Below are 27,634 nucleotides of genomic sequence, written 5' to 3'. Positions count from 1 at the left end.
CCAGAAATAGAGTCATTACCGATGTTGCTGTGGTAATGGCACTTATAGAGATGTCTGGAAGAACTGAAGAAATTTTTCTCATAGGAACAACCACAGTTCCCCCCCCCCAGTAATTGTTTCAATATTGTAAGTTGATACACTAATTTATCACTGAAGTCATTATTAATGGGCACTGGTTTTCTTTGTCACATTGCCATGGCAACTGGTTGACATGTTTGAATAGAATTATCTGTTTCCAGATGGAGATCTTCATTCATAAGATTTGCCTACTGAGAATTTTTGTACCATATTCAACTTAAAAATTCTTCCTCCCTTGCTCTTCCAAAGAGTTTCATTCTAGAGGCATTACTGCTTTCTGGTTTATATCCTGTGGTGGGTGTTATGCTCAATAATATCTCTGTCTTTTATTTGTGGTTTATTTATGTTGGTTTTCTTTCAATTCAGTTCGGCTGCTTTTCTTCAACTTGGTATTTGCTGTAGCAGTCGTGTAAACCCATTCCTCCCCCATTTAAGGTGTTGGAAACCTTGTATTTTTATATAATATACCACATAATGGAAGACAGTACTTGATTTTTACTTTTACGCGTGGAAGTAGCATAGTGATGGTGTCCTAAAATTTTTAGCATATTCACTACTCAGTTTTTAGTTTTGCAGAGGAAAGAGGCATAAAGATATTTCACTTCTGGTTTTGATGTAAAACTGTATTTAGGAAAAACAGTATTACTCTTTAGCAAGATAGAGCAAGGTAAATATCCATAGAACTTTGTATAACTTCCTTTATCTTGAACTTCTTAAAATTTTAAAGGCCTTGTTGACTGTCAGACTTAATTAGGTCCTACTTGATCTCAGTCAACATTTCAGGATTTCTCTTGAGTTTGTTTCTGATCACTCAGACCAGAATATCTCAAAATGCTGTATTTACTTCAGTAGAAGTAAGAAGGTAAAAATCAAAAGGTGATTCTTCAATTCCAGGTGCATTCTTACCTTATCAAGCAAAACTTGGTTAACAGGTTTTTGCAAATATGTAAAGGTGTTACTTTTAGGGAAGGCATCAAAGGCCCATTCCTCCAACCTGTCTTTAATTTTCATATTCACTTAAAGCTGTTAATGCCCATCCTTCCATGACATACTTCAGGGTCTGTCTGTTTCTTAAACATCCATTCTTTTGCATTTGCAGCACTTTCACTCTGACAGTAACTTTAGAACGAGAACAATCGCATAAATAGCTCAGAATCTGTGGTTTCTGAATACCTTATATATATCATATCTATAGAAGATAAATGTTATCATCCCTAGTCAAAAAAGTTCATATATAGTTGTCCTCCCAATAATATGGGAGTGCAATAATAATAGTGCAAGACCTGTCTTCTGCAAATAATTATTTGAATTTAATTGCTGTATTTAGTATATTTGAAATAATTAATGTTATCTTCTCAGTGAATAATGTGTTACGCATCAGACTCGCTTCTTCTCTGTTACACCAACTAGCCATGCCCTCCCTAGCTAAGCTGCTTGCTACCCCCTTCTCCTTTGCACCCTTTGTCCTTTTGGTTGTCTGCTCATTGCACTCAACTGTCTTGGCTGGGAACATGCTACATACTGACTGGTCCCACTGCTTTCAGGAATTGTTATGCATTTCTCATGTCAGGTCTCAACAGACATGTGAATGGCCCATAAAAATAAAGCAATTTTACAAGTTAGCTTGATCTGGGGAGAGGGAATAGAGGGGGAAGAAAAAGGGAGAGTTCAACGTGAACATCAAGGGTAAAATTTGTGTTACTGAGTACTATAACTGCTAGAGGGAGACCTGGTAGCAAAATTCAGTGTTTCTCTTCATATAGCAGCAAGGTTGCAGGTATAAATATGTCAGCATTTTAACTGTGATTCAGGTAGTTACTCATATTTAAGCAGCTTACTTCAATAGCTAGTGAAATTAGTTGGAGGTGCGTTTTTTCCTCAGTGTGTTGGCTGGTTCAGAAAGTGGATGTTTCCAGGTATGCCTTGTCATACCTGGCAAGCGACAGGGCTTGTAGTCACCTGAAGACTCCTCCTTTTTCTTTCTGTGGCTGTATAATTACTTGACTGATTTTTTTCCTCTTTGAAAGTGGAATTGTATTTGTTTATACCTGCCTCCATCAAGTGACTACTCAATATGAACAAATGTTGCGAGTATATTATATTTGTGCTCCTGGTTTCAAGGAAAATATTTTGCTTATGATAGGAAATTACGAGAGCTTAGGAGTAATAATATTGCTTCAAACTCAACATCACTGGTCCATTCCCTTCATCTCTTCATGTATCTGATAAAACAGTTGTTCACGGCTCAGTCCTCTCTTTTCCCAGTAACCACATTATCTGGATCACTTGCTTTCCACAGGCCAGTGCTGTGTTTGCCTTTTTGTCTGATATTGGTATATGCATCTCTTGCTCAAAACATGAGTTTGATGTTGTTGCTAGCTGCTTGGCACTCCTGTCTACTAATCATTTATTTAGGCACTGAAGCCTGAGTTGGCTACTCAGTGTGCTTCTTCCTTAATGTGCCTCATCCCCAAGAGGCAGTCTCTTAGCCTTTAAGGTCAGAGCTTAAGATTGTCAAATTTACATTGCTCTTTGAGATACAGGTAGGTATTTCTAATGCTCAAACACCTACCATATACTAGAGCCATGCCATTAATATTAACTTCGTGAGACAAGACTAACTCTGCTAACATCTACAGAAGCAGATGTCTTCTACTTTGTCCTGATTTTTTTTTTTTTTTTTTTTATTTTCTTAATTTATATTCTCCTAAGGGAACGGTTTTATCAGCTGAATGTTCACGGGGTCCATGGGGCCTGACGGGGTTCCTCCCAGAGTTCTGAAGCAGCTAGCAGATATTACAGCAAGATCCCTCACAACCATCTACCAAAGGTCTTGGGAGTCTGGGAAGGTCCGTGCTGACTGGAAATTAGCCAGTGTTACTCCAATTCACAAAAAGAGCATGAGAGAAGATCCAGGGAACTACAGACCTCTTAGTCTAACCTCAGCACCTGGAGAAATTAGGGAGAAGATTCTACTGGGTACCGTTGAAAGGCATTTAAAGAATAACGCAATCGTCAGGCACAGTCAGCATGGGTACACAGATACTCTGTCCTTCACAGCATCCTTCTGTGCAAGTTGTACAACTGTGAGTGGGTTCACAGCGTGCTGGGTGAAGAACTGGCTGAAGCGCAGAGCTCAAAGGGTTGTAGTGTATGTGGCTACATCTGGCTAGTGACTGGTCATCCTGCGGTGTTCTTCAGGGCTCAATCTTAGGGCCAGTGCTATTCAGTATATTTATCAGCTGTCTGGATGCAGGAGTTGAAAGCACCATTAGCATGTTTGCTGATGATATCAAACGGGGAGGAGCTGTTGCTTTTGTTGAGGGACAGGAGGCCTTGCAGACGTGTCTAAGGTAGATTGTAGCATTTGGCTATGATTAATGGGATGAAATTTAACCAGTCCAAATGCTGAATTCTGCACCTAGGACGGAGTAATGCTGACACAAGTATAAAACTGGGAGAGTAGTCGTGCAGAAAGGGATCTGGGGCTGCTGGTCAGGAACAGGCTCAATAGGAGTCAGCAGTGTGCCCTGGCAGCCGAGAGGACAAACTGCATCCTGGGGTGCATTAGACCCAGCATGACAAGCCAGGCTGGAAGGCGTGTCCTGTGGGGAGCAGCTAAAGACTTAGGGTTTGTTTAGTTTGGAGAAAAGGGGGCTGAAAAGAGTGACCTAATCGCTCCCTATAGCTTCCTGTGGAGGGAAGTGGAGACTGAGGTGCTGATCTCTTCTCCCTGGGATCCAGTGATAGGACACATGGGAATGTTTCAAAGATGTGCCAGGGGAGGTTTAGACTGGACAGTTTAGACTGGAGGCAGTTCTTTGTTGAGAGGGTGGTCAAACTCTGGAACAGGATTCCTAGAGAGGTGGTCGATGCCTCAAAACTGTTAGTGTTTAAGAAGCATTTGGACTATGCCCTTAATAACATGCTTTAACTTGGTCAGCCTTGAGCTGGTCAGGCAGTTGGACTAGGTGCTTATTGTAGGTCCCTTTCAACTGACCTATTCTGTTCTATTCTACTCACCTGGTAAAAGCAGCATAAATTCGTAAGTAGTAATGGTGCATGAATTACAAGGGTGTTGTCACAATGGTGATGACAAATATTGGGAAGCCAGGTACCAGCAAGTCCTTAGCTCAGACACCCAAACAGCAACACCTGACAGCACTCTCATACAATCAGTTCCAGAAGAAATACAGAATTAAGTTCCCAACATAAACCCTCCTTCCCATCTTGCCTCTATCCTATCAAACTGTCTCAAACTTTCATCTATGAATCTGATTATACTGATTATCAGTCACAGGCTCATCATGTTCCACTTGCTACAAGAGACTATGTCTTCCAAGGAAGCATCCCTTACATACAGTCCACATAGGATAGCCTGCTGCCTGGGTGTGCAGTCAGTGTTCAATCACAATTGATCTCTTGGATTAAGCAGGAGTCACGTTTCAGAGGTTATTTTTGCCAGTGAACGTCAGGACATCCATACCTTACTTGTTTTTCACAAGCCTGGGTTGAACATGCCTCTCTCTTTTAGTTAATGTGGACTAGCTGCGAGTTGTGCAAACTTCCTTTATGCTATTTTCTCTTTCTCATCTGTTTTCCTATTCAAATCCCTGCATGCCACCGTGGGAGTTTTATGCTTTTTCTGCATGTGGGTTTTATTGCTAATCACAACAGAGATCACTGGAGCAGTGAGAAAAATGTAAGTTAGATAATTGCAGTCAATCAAGTACTTCTAATTCCCAGGCTTTATTGTGTTCAGCCTTTTTGGTTTTATGAATTGTCACCTGTAGACTAGCTAAATTACATTTAAAAAAGAAAAAAATCAGAGGTGGTGCTCACATTTACTGATCTAATAATATTGTCTTAAATTCTTCCATCTATTTTGAGACTCTGCATCTGAGATGCTGCTATTTCATAGTCACAGTTTTATTTAGATTCTATAATAAAAAAAAGCATATAGAAACAGACTAGGCCAAATGCAAACCCATATTGTATTTTTTTAAAAAAAGCTTGTTTTTCAAAGATAGGCTTATTTAACTTATGTACTCTGTGGTTAACAGTTTCCTGAAAACGAGCTTCTTTCTAAATAGTTGTGATGTTTGTTGTTGTGTGTTTTGTTTGGGGTTTTTTTTCGTTTTTTTTAACAATACAGTAACCCAGAAAAATCCATTTGTGTTCTGATTTTTCCTTAGCGAGTGAGATAAACTGCATGAAAACCCAAAGAAAAAGAATAAACTTTGTGCAGTTTCTTTTAATTTGCTGAGGTTTTGTCTTTTATTCTCAATGTACTGTGTCTCATTTCATTTTGTATTAATATTTTCCGCTTTTGTGGGGTGAAGTTTCTTTTCTGCATTATGTATTCTGGCTAGAGGCTGCATTTTGTGGGTGCAAAACTCTGGGTGCTTATCCGATAGGTTTACGTGCTGTAAAGATAACCAGAACAAAAAGCAGCTGAGGAAAGGGAGCGTTGGTGCTGTTAGCACTGGATTCTTAGGCTGGAGAAAAGAATCACTTTTCCTGAAATCCCATCTCGTCCTACCAAAGAAAAAATTCCTTTATTCAAGCTTTAGTGAGGCTGTTTACCATGGGATAGCACATGTATGTTAGATAATATTTCCATACTGGCACTGGAGCTGGGAATTTCGCATTTGAAGAGCTGAAGCACCTAGCTGTTAAATATTTAAGGACAAACCAGGAATCATTATTTTCTTACAAGTTATTTTCATGCTGGATTTCTCTCTGGGTACCATGTGCAAGAAAAACGGTCAGAGAAGGGAGGAGTGGGGAGAGGAAGATGGTCAGTATAAGGCCTTTTCTCCAGAAATTGTTATAAGACTTTGCATTGTGTTCCTTTTGCTTTAGCTCAGTTCAAGCAGTGCAGGAAAAACAAATAAGTACAGTGGGTTTGGGTGTGGGTTCCCCCTTTTCCAACTTTAAACTTAATAGCATCCATCAGCATTGCTTTTCAAAGGAGGTTTTTCCAATGCAAGGAACATCAATGAGCAGACTTCTCTCTGTAGTAACTACTGTACATCGCTTGTTTGTCCACTGATAATAAAAATCCAGGGACGATGCACGAGCAAGAACTTGTTTGTATTGAACATATTATACAGAAAACTGGGAATGTGGGGGAGAGTACATACTGAACATCCCCTGTTCGTGGTGCTGTGGCTATACCAGACCAGAGACCTACACAACAATTTCTGGAAGCCAGAGCTAGAAATTCTTACTGAAGCTTCAGTCAGGAAAAACTTCCTTGTTATCAGTCACGTTTAAGGCTTTGAAACCATATACATGTAATTCTTAGTTGCTGTGCTTAACTAGGGCCTTTCTAGTCAGCTGTTTTGGTTTTAGTTTGGTTTTTATCCCAGCTGCTGAACTACACTGGTTCAAATTTTTTTTTCTTTTTTTTTTTTTTTGTTTTTTTCCATGGTGCTCAGATGAGTATAGGATCAAACCAGTGGAAGAGGTCAAATACATGAAAAATGGGGGAGAAGATGATCAGAAAATAGCAGCCAGGAACCAAGAAAACTTGGTAAGGATCGAACTTATCACTTATCTAATGAAATAACATGGCTCTGCTTTTGTAATGAAATATGCAACGTGCAGCACATTCAAACTACAGCTTATACACGGCAAGAGGATTTTCTTCAAAATGTCATAACTCTCTGCGAAGTTCACATAGAAGGTGCAAAATACGACTTTTCCTGCTTGTCTTTCTGAATTAGGCTCTACTTGATCTTGGAGTGAGTGCTTCCACGATTATGCTCACTCACCCCTTTGCAGACCCAAATATACGCACTTTGAAATGCATGTGTCTGTATTACAAACAAGCTCTTTGTAAACCAGCAGTGCACTGCCATTAAGAAATGACCTACTTACGTAGGTATTATTTGCTCTCTACTTCCTGGTTTTATATATATTAAAATTCACAGAGAAGGCAGTTCGGAATAGAAAAAGCAATATACTTGTGACACAGTAGTTGAAAGAATCATTTTGTGTGAGTTTCTATTTCCCTGATTTGAGCACCTTGCCAGCTTGTAGTTCCACTTTCTGGAAGGAAGTCACAGGTAAACTTAGTACTCCTTGAAATGACTAGGATGCTGTTGAAGCGACTTAAAAATCATGGTTGAGTCACATCTGGCATTTCTGAGAAGTCATTTCTTCTCTTCTAAAGCTGAAGGAATGTAGATTTTTGCAACTGGCTGACTGGGGGGTTCCCGGGTTTAAATTTTTGCTGATTATCCCACAATTACAATACTTGGGTGCAAAATTTTACTTCTTGTTGCACTCATTGATTGCAGCGTTTCTTCATGTAGGATTGGTTTTTTTAGTCCCCTCTGTCAGTAAGACCAAAGGGGAAACATCATCATCAGATTTCAGTGGAACCGTGTGTGTTACCACCAGCTGAGGATTTGCCTTTTGCTGTCATTGGGCAGCTGTACAAAAATCCACTGTTTGGGGTTTTATCTTTTCCTGAAGATACAAGTGAGCTCCAGGCAACTTGGGTACTTCATATTCCATATTCTAGACACACATACTTGCATTGCATAACTACACATGTATTCCTGTAATAGAGTGAGTTTATTTTGCTGTTCTAACCTTGTTGCTCAAGTAGTGGTTGAACAGCAGGAAACAATTTCAACTTCAGTCTCCAGATTAGGTATTTGCCACCTGCAATTTTGCACTGCCGATGCTCCGGTGGACGGCGCAACTTCACCTTGAAGCAGGATCTTGCGTTTTTTTTCCCAGTGTCTCAGAAACATTGCTGAGAATATCACCTTTTTTAGCAGCATCTGTAGTGCATTCAGCTTTATAGCCAATGTAAGCACATTTGTTTTTGAACTGAAAGAAGTGTGACGACAAGAATTTTTCCTCATTTTAGAGACCCCAATGCTTTGTTGGTAGCAAAAAAGGAAAAATGAGCACAATATCTTTTTTTTTTCTTTTTTTTTTTTAATAAGAATTGGAAAAATTCTAGCAGGTTAGATTTTAAACTGTCCCTCAGCTGTAATTAAATCAGAATATTTGCAGAAGGTGACATGCCACTTGAATGATAACAACAAATAGTTCAGGACATCTTAGGTCTGCTGAGGTGCCACAGTTGCTGAAGATGTATTCAAAACTAGATAGAGATATTTTGCACTTTCATTAGTGCCTGCTTGCTTCTAGCACTTAAATGTTATCCTGATTAAATTTAGGAAGAGACATTTCTACAGCACAGTACTTCTTATTTTATTATTGACAGGTCATGTTTGATGGGAGCAGTTGGTTTGTTGGAAAACATAATATGGAGTTGGAGGGCTCTCTGGTATAGCTCTCTGTCATGTCTATTGGGAGAAAAGAAAAAAAAGACAACACAAGAAAGTCTTCAATCGGGCACGATGTATATACTTTAAAACAGAAACCATCTTGCACACCAAAAAAGCTTTATTTTCCTTCTCCTCATCTTACTATAAGGAGATTACATTGTCTGTAATGTATGCAGCTTTTTAATCCTGAGAATTGTCAAATCCTCATCACTCCAGGATTTTTAAAGGGGTTTCACAGTTCAAGTTCTCCTTAGTAAACATGTTTTAGTTCACTGCTTAGAAGATGGGTTAAGCTACCCATCACTCAGGCTTTAATTTTCTTAACGTGTGAAAAGTTGGCAAGCACTCATATAATCCCATCTTCTCATCAGCCATTTCCAGGCAACAGAAATTTTAGGAACAAGAAAAGGCAGTGGGAGAATCGACCAGCTCTTTTCCCTGCTCTCTTGTTTCTTAATCCCACGTTTCTTTATTGTCAGAGGGCTGCTAATTCACATCTTCAGAAGTGCGGCTCAGATGAGATGAGTAACCTGAATTTCATTATAGTCTGTTCCCTGGGAACTGCTCTGGTGTGGGGTATCTTATCCTCTGATTCTTGTGTTTGAATTAGCTTACACAGATGCCATCAAATTTTTCGGTCTCATTATCAACACTGTTACTTTTTTAAGGTATTTTGAAGTCTTGCTTAAAAAAAAAAATCTGTGCTCAAGTGAAAATAAAGCTGCTTCCCTTACAACTTAGGCTCTTTGATGTGGTGCCATCTCTGCCTTTGGTGTTACAATATTTCTGAGTCAGGAAGAAAAAAGGTCACACAAGTAGATAAAGAGAATGAGACAACGTGGCAGTCACTAGGCAAATTTCCATTTTGTACCGGGTACTGTGGTCAGGGTTCCAGGCTTTTATTCTGTTGAAGGAGAGAGCTGGAGAAGGGCTGGTACAAGCATGGGTGTCTGTGGGAGAAATGAGGCTCCGTCAGTGAATCACCATCTTCTGCACTTCAACCTGAGCCTTAAGCAAGGCTCAAAATTTGAGTGAGTCTGAAATTGTAAAGCAGAAATACTCCTAAGATGCATTAACGACAAGAATGACTACGCTACAACTGTGTATGCCAGGTGAAACAGAAAATGCTGCATGCAAAGACATTTTCTGGCGTAATCAAATGCCTCTTTGAATTAAAATACAGGCTCTTGACAAGGGGTTTCATTCCTAGTACCTCCGGCTCCTGGCACCTTCCTGAGCATCCTGCCTGGGATCTCCATCAAAACAAAGCAAGGCATGTTGCACTGGGTGGGAAAAGTCTTGTGCTGACAGTCACATGTATCCTTCTGCCTGCAGACATAAATGGGATGTAGCAGGATTAGGTACTGGAGAGCTGGGGTTATGCTGCATGCTGGCACTATACACTGTGTGCTTTAATAGCTGCTCAGCTAAATCAGGGATATTTGGACTCAAATCTGTAAAGAACTAGTAAATAGGTGAAAGGAAGAAGTTGTTTGTACAGTGTACATTTTTTAATCACATGTGTTGGGCTATATATATTTAAGAAAAAATTGAAATTTTGCTAATTTTCATATGAGTTGTGATTGTGCATAGAAGGTCTCAACTGTGTTATTATTCCTAGAGGTAAATTCCTAGAGAGCAACTGTGATCGTTATTTGTGTATTGAGAAGCAGAATGGGTGGCTGTGATGTTTTATCAGGGTCCCGGGCTGGCATGGCTGGGAAGGCAGGTGAGCTGCCTTTGCCCACAGTGGGCCAGGCTCCGATGGTTGTTGGCTTAGGCAAAGCCAAGACAGTGGTGTCTCCATGCACAGCTTGGTGCCAGCATGCCAAGTGAAGTAATGAACCCATATGTGTTAAAACTAAACCTCAACTCCCTGTAGATCCACAGTGGCTCCACAAAGATGAGTTCTGCATTTCTGCATCTTCTTGGGGGGACTATGAGCTGTTTAAGAATTTATTATAAGCCTTCTCCAAAGCAAAGAGAGTTTTACCAACTTTGAGTTTACCATTCAGGAAATCTGGATGGGTTTTTTTGACCCTAAATATCATCAAAAGCTAATCACATACGTAACTTACCTGGTTTTGTTACTTTGGAAAGCTAAAATGCTAAAATTAGGAAGTATTAATATTTTAAAATGAATCTGAATCTATTTTAAAATGTACCTGCTACAAGCTGGTATGATTGAAATAAATAACACATTTTACTATTTCTAAAGAACTATTTTTATTTTTTTTTTTTTAGTTTGGAAAGGACTCACTGTTTAGCTCTACACCATCATGTTAAATATACAGACTACGATCATAACAACCTTTTTTACATTCATAATAGGACAAATTTAATTGTTCTCATTTTCGTACTCTTGCAGCACTAATGGCTTTCCATTGTAAAATTTTACTGCCAGAAAAGGTAAACCAAGAAGGTATGTTATATTCGTGCAGCTTAGCGGTGCTTTGGCAGACTTGATGAGCTTTATTAGTTTTCCTCTGAAACAGTCTGTAATAGTATGGATACCTCTGAAAATATCAAATACTTAAAGCTAGTTTTCTGTGTGTGCATTAGGTGGTTAGCTTGATATTTATTGCAGTTCAGTTTTTAGATGTTTTTGTATAGAAAACTTTTTCTGGTCTGCATTGGCACAAAAGGCTACTTACTGGGATTTTTATGCTTTGTTATCCAAACCCTCAAAACAATTGGGCATAATCCTCTGTTTTGTCCTGAAGCTCCATAGTGAAATTGCATGGTAGCTCAAGATGAATTCGTGATGGAGTTGAAAGAAAATTGTTTCTCTCTGTTGCTCTCGCTATCTCTCACTCTGCCTTTAATAACAATGTTTTGTCTTTTTTTTTTTTTCCGAATAAGTATAAATTTCCACTCCACTTACCTGCAAATGTAATTTTTGTCAGTCTTGCATGTGCTGTTATTTCCTATGTCCTGAGCTTCTCAGCCCAACCGCTGTTTGCCATTTATCATCCCGCTCTGTAATACTTAGTATTGCAAAACTTCAGTCTCCATAGCTCTGTATTTAACACCAGTTATTTTCTGCAATATGTTAAAAGTAGACAGTAGTATCTGATAGATGAAGTGTATGAAATTAAAAGCATAGCAGAAAATGAGGAATGAAACAACTGCAATAGCTATATAAAATGTAATACGTGAAAGGAAAGATGCCTATTAAATATTTATATTATACAAAACATGTATAGATACATTAGATACATCATAAACATTTTGCGATGTGCAATGCAAATATTGGCATATGCCTCAATTCCAGATCAATTTAGGAAAATATCTTTTTAATTCTATTGCCAAGCTGCCCAATCTAGGAGGTAAAAGTATATGAAGAAATAAGCTAGCTAAAAGAAATCAGCTAGCCACCACTCTCTGGGGTTAAGTTTATTTGTGTATTCGTGGTGCTTTCCTTTCTACGTATGCAAAATACTGAAAGTGCAAATTTAAGCATGGGAACACGATTAATTTAGTACTTTAAAGTCTTTAAAGCCACTGCTGCTTACTATTACTAGATAAGCTTTGAACTGCTGTGTTTTAAACGCATAATTATATATTTATCACAGCACTGTTGTAATACATTGGTAAAGAGCTTTGTAAAAATTAAAATTAGTATCATAATAATGTATACTAGAGTAGTAAGATTTCAGGCTGTAGTTACCTAAATATTTATTTTAAATCATTTTGCAATGATATCATGTTTTGAAACACATGATTTCAGGATAGACCTTGCTCATGCTCTGCTTATAAGGGGAAAGAAACCAAAAATGTCCAAGACCAACAGCCCTGAAGCCCTTAGAAAGAGGTTTTCTTGGGTTTTGTCTATCCTGAAGAGTTTTGCCATGTTAAATCCTGTGTTGACCCCTCGTTTGCTTTCAATGCTGTAGGCAGCATCATCCAGCACGAAGGAGCCCGTGTCCCACTGCTGGCATGGTGTCAGCTCCAGGTACGAGCACTGGGAATATTGCATCATGTTGGTTCATTATCGACTGTCAAGGATGGATATCTAGATATTTTCTATGTCAAAGGGAGAGGCTATTTACTTCTCTGCCTCTTGCCACATTATTTTCCCTTCTTCTGTTTTTAGCCTCAGCTCAACAGCTTGAAGGTGGTGTTGGCTCTTGTGTTGGAATCCAGGCAGGGAGAAAACACACAAACACACTGAAAAATACAGGTTGGGTCATTCTGAGAGGGAAAGAAGAAATTGAGGCATCTTTTCTCTTTGGTTCCTGGGGCATAAGAATAATAAAAGGACAAAGCGAGCATTGCCAGATGTGCACGGAGACTTGATAATGTGCAGGGGTTCCTGTGCCACCCAGCTATTGCATCTCTTGTAATCCTGAGAGCTGGAAAATAGAGCAGTGAAGTTGAGGGCTACGAAGCAAGGCTACTCCCCCACACATTTTCCCACAAGGAGAGGCACTTTGCCTAGATGCTGAATCAGCCAAATCCTGGGGCCCTGAGGGAAGTCTGTGGAAACAGGACCCAAAGGCTCTTCACAGACCACTGCAGTGGTGCTCCCCATCTGGACTGTTCCTCTCTCAAGTTCAAGAAATAAACCATAAGACAAAAGCCACCACTACGAAAGGCAGCTACAGAATAAGTAAGCAAATGAAAGCCAGGGAGTAAAATTTAAAAGTAACTAAATGAAGGAGTGACGAGCCTGATATCAAGCGCCTATCTGCCAGACATGGCAAGGTTCACGCTAGGATAAAGGAGGCAGCATCCCGCACCCCGCAGAGAGGCGGGCAGGCCGGGGCACACGTGAACCTCCCTGCCCCAGGCAAATGCAAGGGCAAAGGTGTCGTTTCCTCCAGGCAGATCCACTTTGAGCAGCGCCAGGACAGACCAGGCAAAGCAAGTAAAGAAGAATTCTGCTTTTTGCTATTATAAGATGATACCTAAGAAATTCCCCTGGGAAAATACAGTTGTTTATTGGATGTGTTTTCCTCTAGTCTTCATTGGTAGAATCTGGATTGGTGCATTTAATGCTGCATGTACTCCCAGGTTCCCATTCCCATGGAAATTAAAATTATAAAATCATCCTTTGTATTTTTTTTTTTCCCTTCAAGAATGAGATCCTAAATGAATGCTGCCCTATCACTCAGTGCCAAGTAATTACAACATTTCAATTTTCATAAACCAGCCTCTACAATGTTTTTTGAAAGAGATGAGTTTGCAGCTGGAATAGAAGTGCATGGACAGGATATTGTTACTAGAACCAGTTATTTGAAACACCATGCAATTAGCTTATTTCCATATTGCCCGTTTAATTTCAAATTTGCAGTGATAATCTTCAAAGAATGGTTTCTCATAATGAATTTATGACAGTTTTAGCTCATTCCACTTATGGGTCACTGCATATTATATAGACATCAAAGTAAATGATTGCACTGAGTATTAATTTTTTTATTCTGGATTCCATTAAAATTTGTATTGGTGGAAGAAGAATTTTTTCCTCTAGTATTTAATTTTTGAGAATCTAGAAAATAAGTGGATATTATTAATAAATATTCTTAGCAAGTCAGAAAATAACATAAAAAATAATTGTTCCAGGTGCGTTTCTTCAGACTAGACCTTGTTTCTGTCTTCACCCACATCTTGCCCTATTGAGAGGCAGAATGATATGATTTATAAGGCTCTTGATGAATGTGATTTTAAAGTAGAAAGCTTAAAAAATGTAATGGTATTTCTTTCGAAGCATATTAAAATAACAGTGCCCAGAAGTATCATGTAATCAGAGTCTTGCTATCGTTCGCTGGGACAAAAAAAAACCTAGTGAAGGTCTAATGCCCAGGAGCCTTGGGCAGCTGTCCAGAGCTAGTTTGCAGAACCAGCTTGCATCATTGGTGTAAAGGATTCTTACAAAGCTTGCAGAGATGTTCCCATCACTTGTGAAAGCACATAATTTTCCCTTTTTTTTTTGTTGGGTTTTTTTTTTTTTTCTTTAAGAGCTTGAGTGTCTCAAAACTTGAACTGAAACTTTAAGAAGGATGAGCAATAAGATTTTGAAAGCTGTCAACAATAGAAACCCTCTGTGTCCTCTGGTACTCGCTTTTCAACACCTTGCCTGCTAGGTGTTGATTATTAATTCTGCTGTTTTGGAACAGAAGATAAGACAATACACAGGCAGAAATGAAGACACAGAAATGCCTAAAATCATCAAAGCTCACTGTCAGAGAATAAAGGTGGCAAATCCAGGCAGTTGTGCAGACTGCTAGCCCAAGAGTCCTGGCTGAGAGTACCACTGACCACTGGTGAGCTGCAGTCTCTTGTCCTCCTGCCTCCTTTTGATAACAGCAAGGTTAGAAGTTCACCCTTTTATCTGTTCAAATTTAGTTATAGATGATAGTATTTGGGTTTGCTCAAGCTTTCTTTTCAGGCATATGACTCCTTCAGTTAAGGCGGTTGCAGAGAAAACATAATGCCCAGGATGTATACATCTGATGAGATGCTAGTTTCAGACTACTTGGGTACAGAGATAACAAGCAAATTTATCCGTAAATATTTCATTATATATTTAACCATGCAGCTCGATCTCTCAGTTTGAATACACTATTGCATCTGGAAAAGAGGTTTCAAGGTGCTGAGAGATGGGATGTGCAATTTTAGACCCCAAACCAATACTGAATTTATTAATTTTGATTTGTTGAAGCTGAGGTGGTGCCCTTGGAGGGGTGGACATTTAGTATTGGTTTCGGTGCGTTTTTGCTGTAGGCGCTTTACACTGTGGCCATCTTTTTCAGTGGAAAGTATTTTCTTTTGTGAACTTTGCTAACTAATGTATTTAAAACCGGTTGAGAGGTAAACTTGAAACCAGTCAAATGCACTACTGTCTCCTGTGCGTAAAATATCTCCAGCACCCAGTTCTCAGGATTTAATGCTCTGCAGTGGCTGGGGTCCTGTGGCAGATGCTTCTTTCTCTCCTACCTTTATCCTGTGTTTCTTTGACCAATGCCAGCACTTTGATCCCCTGGCCTGTTTTATAAAAAAATGAATCTTTAAAGTGGTTTATAGTAGCTGGGAACTCAGCTTGCTCATGCTGAATTATGATGGCTTTATATACATTCACAGATCAAATTTAAGGACTGAGTGTTATGTTTTTGGGGAAGAGATTGCTTCTTCTTGGTGATGCTTTGATCTCAAATGCAGTGAAACAGATGATGCTTGACAGCTCTTGTACAAAGTAGGCCTCAACATCTGTGTTGGATGTCTCTCCTGGGTGGAATTTAATGCATCTTTTTGAGTGACAGGCAAGAAAGGTGTCATCTTGTGTGGCCAGCAGTGCTGCTAGAGGGAGTACAATCCAAAGCCCCATAAAGGAATCTGTGTTAGCAGCTGCTGAAAGCAAGTGGGAGTTAAATGACCATCCTAGGAAGAGGTTGGAGGGGTAAAGGAGAAAAGGAAAAACATGAAAGGTGGGCAGAAAAGGGGAAAAGGAGCAGAAACACTACAGGGAGCGGTGAGAAGAGATTCAGAGGGCTGTTACAGAGCCGAACTTCCCAGCTTGCAATAGGTGAGGAGAGCCATGCTTTCCGTAAGAAATGAGGCATCCTAAGTAGCCCATAGGGCTGCCTTAATGAGACACACACCTCATTATGGATGTGTAGGAGAACACACAGGTTTTATTCAGCAAAGGTAGCATACCACCAGCCAATGTTTTACTTGGTGTTAAATCCACACAGCAGTAGCTGAGGGCACTCATCAGCTCTCAAAACAATTTTGATGTGGCCTTTCTGATGTAGGTGGGAGCTTATTCATGACATTTCTTTCCAGGTGTTTTGTGAACAATCTGGTGACTTTATGTGATCTCTCCCAGTTTAATCCAAGAGGGATCGCTGTGATCAGACCCAGTGTTGTCCTGTATGAGATGGGTCAGGTCCCGTGTGTCTGTGCTTCATTCTGATGGTCTTACTGGTAGAATCAATGCAGAGCTTTTCAACAAGCAGGTCTGAGCTTTTGCCATTGGCAGCATGTGATGGCAGCATGTTGCATAATCTAGATTTGTCATTATTTGAAAACCAGAGTTTTCCAACTAATCTTTTCAAATTAACATTATCAATTTTGAATTTGCTGCTTTTCTCATAAAAGCCCTATTTCTTCTCTGTTCCGGGATTAAAAAACCAGGAGCTCCCAGTCCACTTTGCAACATTATTGTTTTGAGACGCTTGCATTTTGTCTCCTTTTTTACATAAGCAATGTCGATTTTCTTTCACTATCCAATCCATGTGAGAGTTTCTTTATCACCTAAATTATTTTAGCATGCTTTTACCCCCCACCCCCATCTTGGTTATTTAGTAAGAAATGTAGAAAAATACTTTTAGAAGCACATACAGTAGAAGATCAAGAATGAGGAGTACTCACAAGAATAAAAGTTGTAGCAGGAGAGCACTAATTATTTAACTAATCTTCAAAAAGACAATGCCTATTGTACTGAATGAGAATGAAATGTTATTTTCCTGTTTCAATAATCGCTGCTTTTGTAAAGTTTTCCACCTGTTAGACAATCGTATGCTCACATTGTTACTGAGCCGGAACATTTTCCACTGCTGCAACAGTCGTTTTGTATTTGCTTGCTTGATATTTTGATTGTGCTTCATCACAATATGTGAACTAAGTTGGTAAATGTTTAAAATCTGCCATGGAGGAAATGGTGGTATTTAGCACAAAATTATTTGAAACCACTGTGGACATTTTTAAGTGAATGGGGTTTTTTTGGTTGTTTTTTTTCTTTTTTTTTTTAAATTCTTCCAGGGAAACGAGGGATCTCTGCAGGGGCTGGACTACCCAGGCATTTTATCAGCTTAGGCTTGCTGGGACAGTGCTGCAGTAAAGGCCACATGTGGGCAGAAAACATTGTGATTTAATGATGTCTTCTCTAGAGAAAGTGGAAGAGAACTAGAGGTGGCTGCTGGGGAAGCTCATTAGCTGTATTAACTGGCTTCTTTAGGTCTTTAGCCATAATTAGCAGCCTTCCAGTATCTGAAGGGGGCCTATAAGGATGCTGGGGAGGGACTCTTCATTAGGGACTGTAGTGGTAGGACAAGGGGTAATGGCTTCAAACTTAAACAGGGGAAGTTTAGGTTAGGTATAAGGAAGAAGTTCTTTACAGTGAGGGTGGTGAGGCACTGGAATGGGTTGCCCAAGGAAGTTGTGAATGCTCCATCCCTGGCAGTGTTCAAGGCCAGGCTGGACAGAGCCTTGGGCGACATGGTTTAGTGCGAGGTGTCCCTGCCCATGGCAGGGGGTTGGAACTAGATGATCTTAAGGTCCTTTCCAACCCTAACTATTCTGTGATTCTAATTACTGCATGCTCAGGGTGACAGGCTTGGCAAATCCAGGTCTTCTCAAGAGAGAGAACTCAGAAGGCACTTGCCCGTTTGCACTTTGGCTGCCATGCATTTTGGGGCTGTTGAGAAGTGGACATCACTCTTCAGCCTACATTGGCCCACCTTGCCAATGGGGTTTACTGGTGCTGGGGCAGCCACCGCAGAAATCTCCAGGGCAGTGTGAAGCCATGGGATAATCCACAGTGGGGAGGTGAGTGAACCAAGATGAGGGGATTTATTCCTGGTGATGGATGAAAGCAGGGTCATGTAAGGTATGCACACATCACACATGTACGGGAGTCCAACGACATTCCTAGTGTGCTTGAGATGTTACTGATGCCCTGTACAGCCCAAGCCCTACCCCATCCCCTCACAAAAAAAACCCAAACACTAGAAACATGATAGACCTGTGAAAGGGAAGGGGCAGAAATAAAGGTAATGTTTTGGGGATTTTTTTTTTTTTTTTTTTTTTTTTTAATGTATTAACTGAAGTTGAAGGATTTTTGTTTTTCTTTTTGTAAATGAGAAACCTTTTCAGCTGTGGTGTTGTTATTTCTGTGATGCCTGGCACATTGGTTAGGCACTTGCCAAATAGAGTCAGCATAAAAAATTCTTTATCTTCTGAAGCTGAAGGTAACAGCTTATGCTTCTGTTTTAAATAGTGGTAGAGGCTGGACTTGGGACTGTGTGAACTTCAGGGGTTCCCATTTCCTCTGCATCTGTAAACTCCCTCTCCAGCAAGTGATGAGGCACTGCTGATGCTTTTGATATTGCCACCAGTTCTGGCTAGTCATTGTGAAATTCCTTATGCTGGATATCTGCCTCCGCTTGGACTAGAAATGCTTCAGCCGCCTCTAAGGATGAACAATGAGCATATCTGTCCATCTGTACTACGTATGCTGAAACCAGGGCTGGAAGGGGCTTAGTCTGATTATTTTTTATTTTTTAACTATAATCTTGCTTTTCAGCTTCGGTCGTTCCCCTTTGCTTTTGCAGATAGCTAAGACCAGCTGCTCTGCAGGCAGCTGAGAGATTCAAGTACATATGTTGGAAGGGATTTCCATATTTCAGCTGGTGGAAAGAGGAAGAGAAAATTGGATTGGGAGAAGGGGAATGAGTATAGGATTATAACCTTCACAGTTCAGCTTTTCGTTTGGTTGGTTGTTTTTTTGGGTTTTTTATTACTTCAGTCGGGAGTAAAAAAACCCTATGAAAATAAATTTATGCCTGTAAAAGCAAGCAATTTGATATTATGAAGATGCTGTGCAGATAATTCAGGCTCTTTTGCATATACAGGATGGTGCAGTTTGGAGTTACATGTAGGTATGTTATAAAATAAATCTCCTGTATACGTGAATAATTTTAAATGTGAAGCACTAGTTTTCACAGGTAGCAAAGTAATGCTTAGCTAAGGTAATATGCAGCTTACCAAACAGTCTTGTGTTTGTTCTCACTGGGAAGAAAACGTTTTTTGGCTTTAAATTGCTCCTTGCTCCCGCAAGAAGCAGTATTAGAGTTCAAACACAGCTCTCCGGTACTCCACTTTCATCTCCTACGATTGATCTGCACGAACCGCATTGGCTGCGGACTTCTGCATGCTGCTCTATCTCATATGTAATCTTTCCGTGGGATAGCATCAAAGACAGGCAGCTTCAAATAAAATAAGCAAGCTGCTGGATAGTCTATGCATGGGAACACAAAACCAATGTGTTTTAATAATGTAATAGTATTATAATTGTGTGTGTGCACATATATATATTTAAATGTAGCTTGTATTGCAGCAGCACCTGAAGGCAGTAGGTGGGAATCAGAAGCAGCTGCCTCTGCCTGCAAACACAGCAAAAAGGGGCTCATATATTACCAATTCTTCCCAAAAATTTCATCCAAACCAGAACTTTTATTCCAAAATCTGTGTACTTCCAGGGGAGTGACTTGGGGGTAAGTTTCCAAGCTCCAAAGTGTTAAAAGCCAAACACTGGAGAGGGTAAAGGCATACTATGCAGCTGAGCGTGGTATGCTGCCATCCTACACCCCCAATATTTGAATGGCAGACCCCATGGTGAGAGAGGACAGTTTGGATGGGAGAGAGCGGGAGCACGCCATCAAGCTGCCCTTTTCCTTTTTTCTTTAGCCATTCAGAGAAATGAAGCTGCCATGAGAGAGAGAAGAGGGACAGATTTGACTGTGAGGTGTAGTGGAAAGTAGGGGATGATTTCAGGGTTGGAGAGTTGCTGGTAACATTATGCTGGTGAAGCACTGTGGGTTTACCAGATCGACCTCTCTTTAAAGGTTTGGAGAGCAGACTGCCTTCGCAAGCATACCTGAGCTAAGCATAGGAAATCCTCAGCCCTTTCTCATGTGACTGGTGGGGCTCTGAAATAACTGGCTTCAAGTTGCTTCATAGTCTCTGAGAGTGAGTCAAGGTCAAATCATGCTTTATTTTTTATAAGGGCTTGGCTAGATGCACAAGTTCAGCAGCATGTATATTTGTGGGATTTGTTTCTTCTGGAGATCTCCCGGCTCTCTAAATTACACCGTCCTGCACAGTTTTTCCAAAGATTAACATCCGTATGGGAACACTGTTTCCGAAGCAATGTTTACACTCATTTCCTTCCTAGGGAAAACATTCAGCAATGAAACAGGACTTGTGCAGCACTGTGGAAGCGGTGATGGCAGATGCGAGGACAACGTGGCATGTCTTTCCAAAGTACAGCGTGTTCTTAGGGGGTTGTGTATTGAGTTTTCTGCAGAAGCCTTCTACTCTTCTACTGAGCTAAAGGCATTGCTCAGCCTCGCAGCAAACCCAGCCACGACTGGCTGCCAGCCAAGCCTTTGCTAGCCACAACCTGCACACCATGTAACTCCTCTAAGAATAGTGCCGGTGCTCTTTAAGAAAGGTCCTGTTCCCCCCGCCAAAAGATTTTAGCAATGCATTGTTTTCATCCCTGATTCAGAGAGGGGGAGTTTGGAAGGGATTGTTTCCCCACCACAACGGATGGTGTCCGTTGTTTCGCCTGTGCCTATGCAATGAGCTATTGCTAATGTGGAGAAATATTTTCGGACTTAATGTGGTGAGTCAGGGCTTAGCCATAAATTGGTCATGGGATAGAAAGCATACAGATTGTTACTCAGTGTCTAGTTTCAGCGATTTCAGAAACATGAGCAATTTCTCAACTGATGTTAATTAGACTCATAACTCTTTCTGAGATGATCTAAGGCAAGGATTAATTATAAGTTTCTTGGTGTTAGAACATGTTTCTTTAGTTAAAGTTTGGCATGCTTTTGTTTTACGATTAGCATGAAAGAATTTTCTTCTGCTTAAAATCCCTAAATATACCATTCTGTCTTGCTATGTAAATAACTGTATTTATGAGTTTATCTAAACAAATCTAACTGTTAAATGGGAAAAACACATAAAAGGCCCAAGAGCTACCAGGCAATTCAAAGGCTTATTGAGTGGACTTGCCTATTCCTTGTGGGCTTGGTTGTGTTTTGGAAGCTGTTCTTCTGGCTCTTCTTGATTTCTCACTTACATAAAACACACCATAGATTATTTTCCTATCTTCATTTAAAAAAAAAATAAAAAAAATAGGTGACCTGAGTAAGTGCCCTTACATGCTTCTCCTTTTGTCTCCATAGACAGGGACTTTTCCAGGGCCAGCTCAGTGGAGTCTTAATGGAGTTGGGGATCCAGTAGTCCCATGTTAAACTGCCTCCTTTGGTTATATTTCCTTAAAATTATCTGGGGAATTGTGAGGGTGTGAAAAGACCCAGTTGACATCACCTCATCAGTTTGCCTTTTAGAAAACCTAAATGAAAGTTGTCAAATGGGTATATGGAAGACTTGGTTTGACTTGGTGGTACACATTCATTAAAGGCTAGATGAGATGGCATGTCTTCTCTGCATCTTCTTTGTCTACTATGCTCATTTTCCGGGGGGTAAATTTTAGCAGATTCTTACAGCATAATATCAGAGCATTCCCAGTTAAGGATTCCTGCACCGATTTGGAAAACTTGGCCAAGTTTTCATTTTGTTCACTTTTTTACTTCATAAAGCTCTTTTCTTACAGTTAAGTCACATAGCCAAGTAGTGATGTCATTTTTTTGGTATGTGTCATTTTTTAAAGCACTTCTACGAGTGCTTTAAAACAGAAGAGATTCAAATCTAGATCCTATGGCTGTTGTGTTTTAGGTGTGTGGGAGTGTGTGTTTTGGTGTTGGTTTGTTGGGGGGGGGAAGCGGATTTTTTTTTTTTTTTTTTTTCTCTTTGGTGGTGTTTTGTTTTTTTTTTTTCCTAGAAAAACATTGCATTAGCCTGTCCTTGAGCTCAGGTGATGTAATAGAAAATCATTGGGAATTTTGGCTTGTAATAAATTCAGACATAGATTCTTATCACATGTTAATGTTTTTAATAGTGTGACACTACAGATCTCCCTAGTTTTATAGCCTATACTTACGACTCCTGCATTATGTATGCTGATGATTACTATGCAAATGTAAGTTATTAAATTGATTTTATAATGGTGGCATAGAGCATAAAGCCAAGTTCACTTAAGGAAATAACACAATGCACTAAAATATTAAAAAAGTATATTGTGTCATGTTGGGTGACAAGCCGCAGAGGGATTTGTAATTCAGCTTTCCCTTGAAACCTTTTTGTGGAATGATGGTCTAGCATTGCCCACCCTCCAGTCCTCAGTGTCCCCAGACTTGGCCCAGTTACCAGTGAAACAAAATGTGTTGGATCCACTTTGAGTTTACAGATGGTGACCAGATTAATTTGGAAAGACAGATTACAAATATGCATCATGGCTACAGTCTGAGTCCTAAGAAAGTGATGTATGGCTGGTGCAGAATGATAAAATTTTTTATCAAGGGAACAGGTTAATTAACTATCTTTGATTAAAGTAGTACAGCATGTGAATTTAATAGCTTGTCTTCAAAAGTAGAATGTGAAATTGCTTATTACTTTGGTGTATCTTTCTGGCAAATTGCGAGCTGCCAGAGGTTCTTCGTGATTAATTGAGTTTAGAGGAACTTAACACTGGAGTGGGAGACACCAAATAATTATTTTGCTCTTGCTTCAAGCTCATTGCCTTATGTGAATAAAGAAGTTGTCAGGAACAAAGTCATAGAAGTGGACTAGGAATAGGATCAATAGCTGTCAGGAAATGGAAGGCATACTGGGATTGTGAAGTTGAATACCACCACTTCAGTTGAATACCACCATCAAAATGTTGGGTAGTGAAATAGTTAACAGCATTGCCATTCAAACTTCCAAGTTAATGGTCAGGTTGTATGTCATCATGGTTGTTGGGGTCAATGTAGATATAGAGAACAGAAGTTTATTGTCTCACTTCTGCCATCTTTTAGGTTGAGCAGCTGTAGTTCATGAAGTGTTTTCTTGATAGTCATGCTTTGTGTAGATCTAGTTGTTCTTGTGGTTCTTTGAGACCTTCTTGGTGCATGATGCGTTTTACATGCATCAGTATGATGCTTGTCTTTCTTTGGAAGAGCGTGATATTGATGGCTTGTGTCCAGCAAGCTTCTAGATCCTGTTCAGCAGAATTACTACATAAGCTGGTGTTTCCATGTTGTATATATCCAGTTGGTTATTCCTGCCGAAGTCTTATACCTAGCACTTGGGCCCTGTTTGAATCATGTCCTGTCTTTTTCAATACATCTTTCCAAGTTGTCGGGATAACTTTGAATCCTGCAAAGCAGAGTCTTTCTTGACTTCGTGCTCTCTGTGGTTTTGGAAAGCAGTCGTAGTCTCCACTTCATTATTATTCATCATCTCTGCCCATGGCGGGGGGATTGGAACTAGATGATCTTAAGCTTCTTTCCAACCCTAACTATTCTATGATTCTGTGATCTCAGTACCTAATGAAAATCCAGCTGCAGGACAGATACCAACAAAATCCTACTTGATATATTCTTTCATTTTAACAATGTGCCATTGTAAACTACCTTCTGCATGGCTTCCCAGCCAGCTTTGCACTTATCTTAGAGTGCTTTCAGCTAGCAGGTCTAGACAGACATGATTTTCCTAACTTGTTTATGAAAATGCCCAGAGAGATGGTGACAAAGCTTGCAAAAATCAAGGTGTATGACATGTTCACTGTAACCAGTATAACTGAAATACAGTATTTACGTTAATATGAGTTTTGGTTTTTGTTTTTTTTTTTTAAACCAAAGTTTCAAGTACTGGTAGTTTACAACATACTTTCCATGTAAAGGTTTTCCTTAAAAATACTAATACCACAGAATGGATATTTTCTGTAAAATACAAGCTTAGGTTGCAAAGCATAATTAAAAGGAAAAGGGTGAATTTTGGGAGCAGGTTTTATTGTGGCAGAATGAAGAGCATTGAATGCCTTCATTATACAACGCTTCAGTATTAGTCAAAGCTCAAATTCAGTCAGTCTGATCAATAAGCACAGGTGTGTAAGTAGTGAACTTTATCATTAAATGATGTCAAAATGAGCTTGAAAAAGGGTCACCTTATCTTTCAAATAATATAAAAATCCTGCTATACATTTCTTTCAGAATCAGTACCTCCAATATATTTACACTTGAACTCATCTAAAGAACCTTCCCTATTCCAATCAGAGAGTTTTCAGGGCATGTTTTCTCTGTAAGTAGGTGAATATGCTATCTGGATGAGTGAGCATTGCTGCTACTTGAAAGTAAGGTGGGTGAAAAACATGATCTTACAGCAGCTCTCCTGGCTTTTAGACTAGGCAGCTGCACACCTGTGACTGATTCAAGATGAAAAATTAGGTTTTGCTCCTAATTTTTTCCTGATCCAAGATGAATTAGAGTTTGTTTCTAATTTTGTGCAATTTCCTAATTTGTTAGGTTTATACACTGGATCTTATCTTGACTAGAATTAGTGAAGGTCTGAGTCCTGAATATACCACTAAAGACGTATGGTTTCTTAGAGAGATATTCATTCTTCCTGGTACTCTTCTCCTGGGAACAGGGCTTAGTGCAACAGGTAAGCTTGCTGAAATTAACAGGACTAGCTGTGGCTGAAGATGTTGCGCCCTACAGTAAGTAAATATAAAGCCCCAACTTCTTAAGGGCTTGTCTGTGCCAACACATTTTTCTTGGAGATAGATGCATTGTAAAAGCTGCATCTGCAGTTACACCTTATTACAAGACACCATTGTTTTGATTTTATGAGTGCTTTATAAAAATCAGCAAAATCCATTAATACTGTGGTTGGTGAACTCATCTGAAATAGCCTGACGACACTGTTATTTATACATAGTGGAAAAATCAATAAATTTAATCCAAGGTAAAACTTCCTGGCTCTCTAAAGGAGAAGGCTGCCTCGGTTGCTGAGGACTGGAAATCATTGCCTCATGCTAATTGAATAGCATCCAGCAGTTGTGTGGCTGAATCTTCTAGACTGATTTGACTCACAGGGACTGAGTATCTAAATGAAGTGTATTTGTCATGCTGCTGTCCTACAGGATTAAGAGCACATGGATTCATTTGATCCACTGCATTCCAACAATGTTAAATAAGTCCATTTTTTATTGTCCTTTGCACCTTGTATTTTCCTGGCTATGGAAGTCCACCATCTTACTTTTTGGAAACTGAGCTGTGATATGACAAATATTTCTGGCCAGTATTTCTAGCTCTGGCAGGGCTTGAAGAATTCTTGGCTGGCTTTTACAGTAGGCTGATAGCTTAGACCAAATATAACAAGAGACAGAGTACAGCATGTAGAATTAAACCATGTTGCTCATTATTAGATTGGTTTTTTTATCTTGAAATTATTCACTGTAATTCTGAGTTTTGTGATAAATAGTCATTCTAAAATGTTTTAATCAATACTTAGATGTTAAATAATTTTAAACAAGATGTCTGGAAGATCCTTTTGTCTTTCAGCAAGAGAATTACACTGTGAAGTTTATGTTCGTAATTCATTCGAGAAGTCCAGTTTATTGAACCTCTGTGATGTAGAACTTACTCCTGATATGTCTATGGTTTCTCCTCTAAAACCTTCTTTGTAGCCATGTCAATGGGCACTACTTATAATCACACAAAGACACAAGTGGCATAAAGTCTTTGCAAAAGTACCTCATGGGTAGGAGAAAAGGGAAGGAGAAGGCTAATGTGAATGCAAATCCAGGAATCAACCACAATAAGAGACATCTTTGTTCCTGCTCACAGTAGCATTCATACATAAGTAATTAAAGGGTGACAAGGTAAGAGTGGGAACAGGGGAGAATAACTAACAATGTGCAGCTTTCCGAGGAGGTGAGCTTTGTGGTGGAAGCCAAGAGAGGGGAAAAGTTTCCCTTGGCCATGCTACCTCCCGGGTGCTTTGGCTTCGGCATGTGGCGGGCTGCACAGCCATTTGAGTCAGTTGGTGAATGAGCCATGGGAAAAAGACTTAAAAATGTTTTGTTTTTTTCAAACAGATCAGTGGGTTAATAGGACTCCTTAGGGCCAGACAAGTCTGAGTCCTGGCAGAAGAAACATACGAGAAGTGCATGGCTGGAACCCTTTTAGTGGCAGACCTCAGTCAAATAGCAGTAAACTATCTGTGTAACTGCACTCTTAATGAACAAAAGACTTACCAAGAGGTCAATAAATACCTTTCAATATCGATAAATATTCTCTGAGCCTGTATTGTGTTATTAATGTTAGCCAGAGTTTCTGATCAGTCCAGGGGAGAACGTGCTGAATGTCCGTGTAGGCAGCTGTGCCTGGCCAAAAGCCACCCTCCCAGCAAGCTCGACTAATATTAGTTGAAAGTGATTTTAAGCTCCAGGAATTTGGGGCTTAAACTAAACTCTGAATTTGAGGATTAGGAGGAGACCACCTAATCCTCTAAGTGTTTGTCTTCCCAGCTAAGGCTTGACAACATCCTGAGTGGTCTCTGACCTGCTGGCAGGTTAGCAAATTGCTTAATGTGCCCTTTCAGAAGTGAGCGAACCGGGGAAATAGCTGGGCACAGTCTCAGTCTGAGATTGGTATAGTCACAGATAGCTCACTTGGTGGATGGGTTGGAGAAGAGACCACGGGCACAAAAGCTCACGTTTGAGGCAAGTATACCTGTAAGCAGCGCCCTCAAGGCCATTATGTTTGCTGAGGCAAAGGAGCAAGCCCTATACATAGTAGCAGAAAGGTTTTAATGGTCCTAAACTCTAACAGGATGGTGCAGTGTTACTACCCACTATTTATAGCTGCAAGTTTAGGGCGATGTGTGACTGCCTGTCTTTCCTTTGGAAGAAATGAGTAGAGGAATCTTAGCTGAAAGGAGCTTATTTCCTTCTGCTCATTACACTCAGTTGATCCCCATTGGCTTAAGTGAAGTTTAAGTATAATTAAGTATACCTCCACCTTGTGGTGCCCCATCTGCTGTTTTCCCTCTTTTTCTCTGGTGAAGGTTATTTTATCAATTCTGCCTATACATAGCATAGGCTTCTTGAGCTGGCCTCCGTGCTGTAACTGTTGGTTGTCTGTCTTCCCCTTCAGCTTGCCTTCCCTGCAAGCGTTACCCAGCTGTTTTAAACATATACATAGCAGTGTTGCAAAGAGTCCTTCCAGCATCAAGTCGTTTGTTGTTGTCATGATGTTTAAAAGCTGCAAAATGAGTCTTCAGCACATCTGGTCTTATGCTGGAAGAATCATGCAGACCATGATTAGGACAGCAGCGTTATGGGCATGTGCACCATTGACTTAAGGGGAATTTAGGCACCTTCATGAGATGAAATTGGCCCTTAAGTGCTTTGCAGATCCAGGAGCAAAATGTGCCTAGGTTAAAGTTTGCATTGGGAAAACTATTAACAATGAGTTTAAGAACATGATTTTTTAGAGATGTGCTCCATCACATCCCATAGCTTAAGTGATGTGGGAGGCTGTGCTTTTCATGAAGAGTCA

General features: G+C 39.9%; 1 protein-coding gene across 3 annotated transcripts in view; it reads left to right on the top strand.

Moving 5' to 3' along the window:
• The window catches only part of C8H1orf21 (chromosome 8 C1orf21 homolog), a 119,999-nt gene that overhangs the window by 66,198 nt on the left and 26,167 nt on the right, over positions 1 to 27,634 (top strand). For all 3 annotated transcript variants that reach the window (XM_030496435.1, XM_030496438.1, XM_030496437.1), the window contains one exon: positions 6,522 to 6,616. In XM_030496435.1, the coding sequence (XP_030352295.1) occupies positions 6,522 to 6,616 (95 nt within the window). The remainder of the gene's footprint in view (positions 1 to 6,521; positions 6,617 to 27,634) is intronic.

This window comes from Strigops habroptila, chromosome 8, assembly GCF_004027225.2.
Source record: "Strigops habroptila isolate Jane chromosome 8, bStrHab1.2.pri, whole genome shotgun sequence".
NCBI lineage: Eukaryota > Metazoa > Chordata > Aves > Psittaciformes > Psittacidae > Strigops > Strigops habroptila.
Note: the sequence above shows the minus strand (reverse complement) of the source record. Positions and strands in the feature narration are given on the sequence as shown.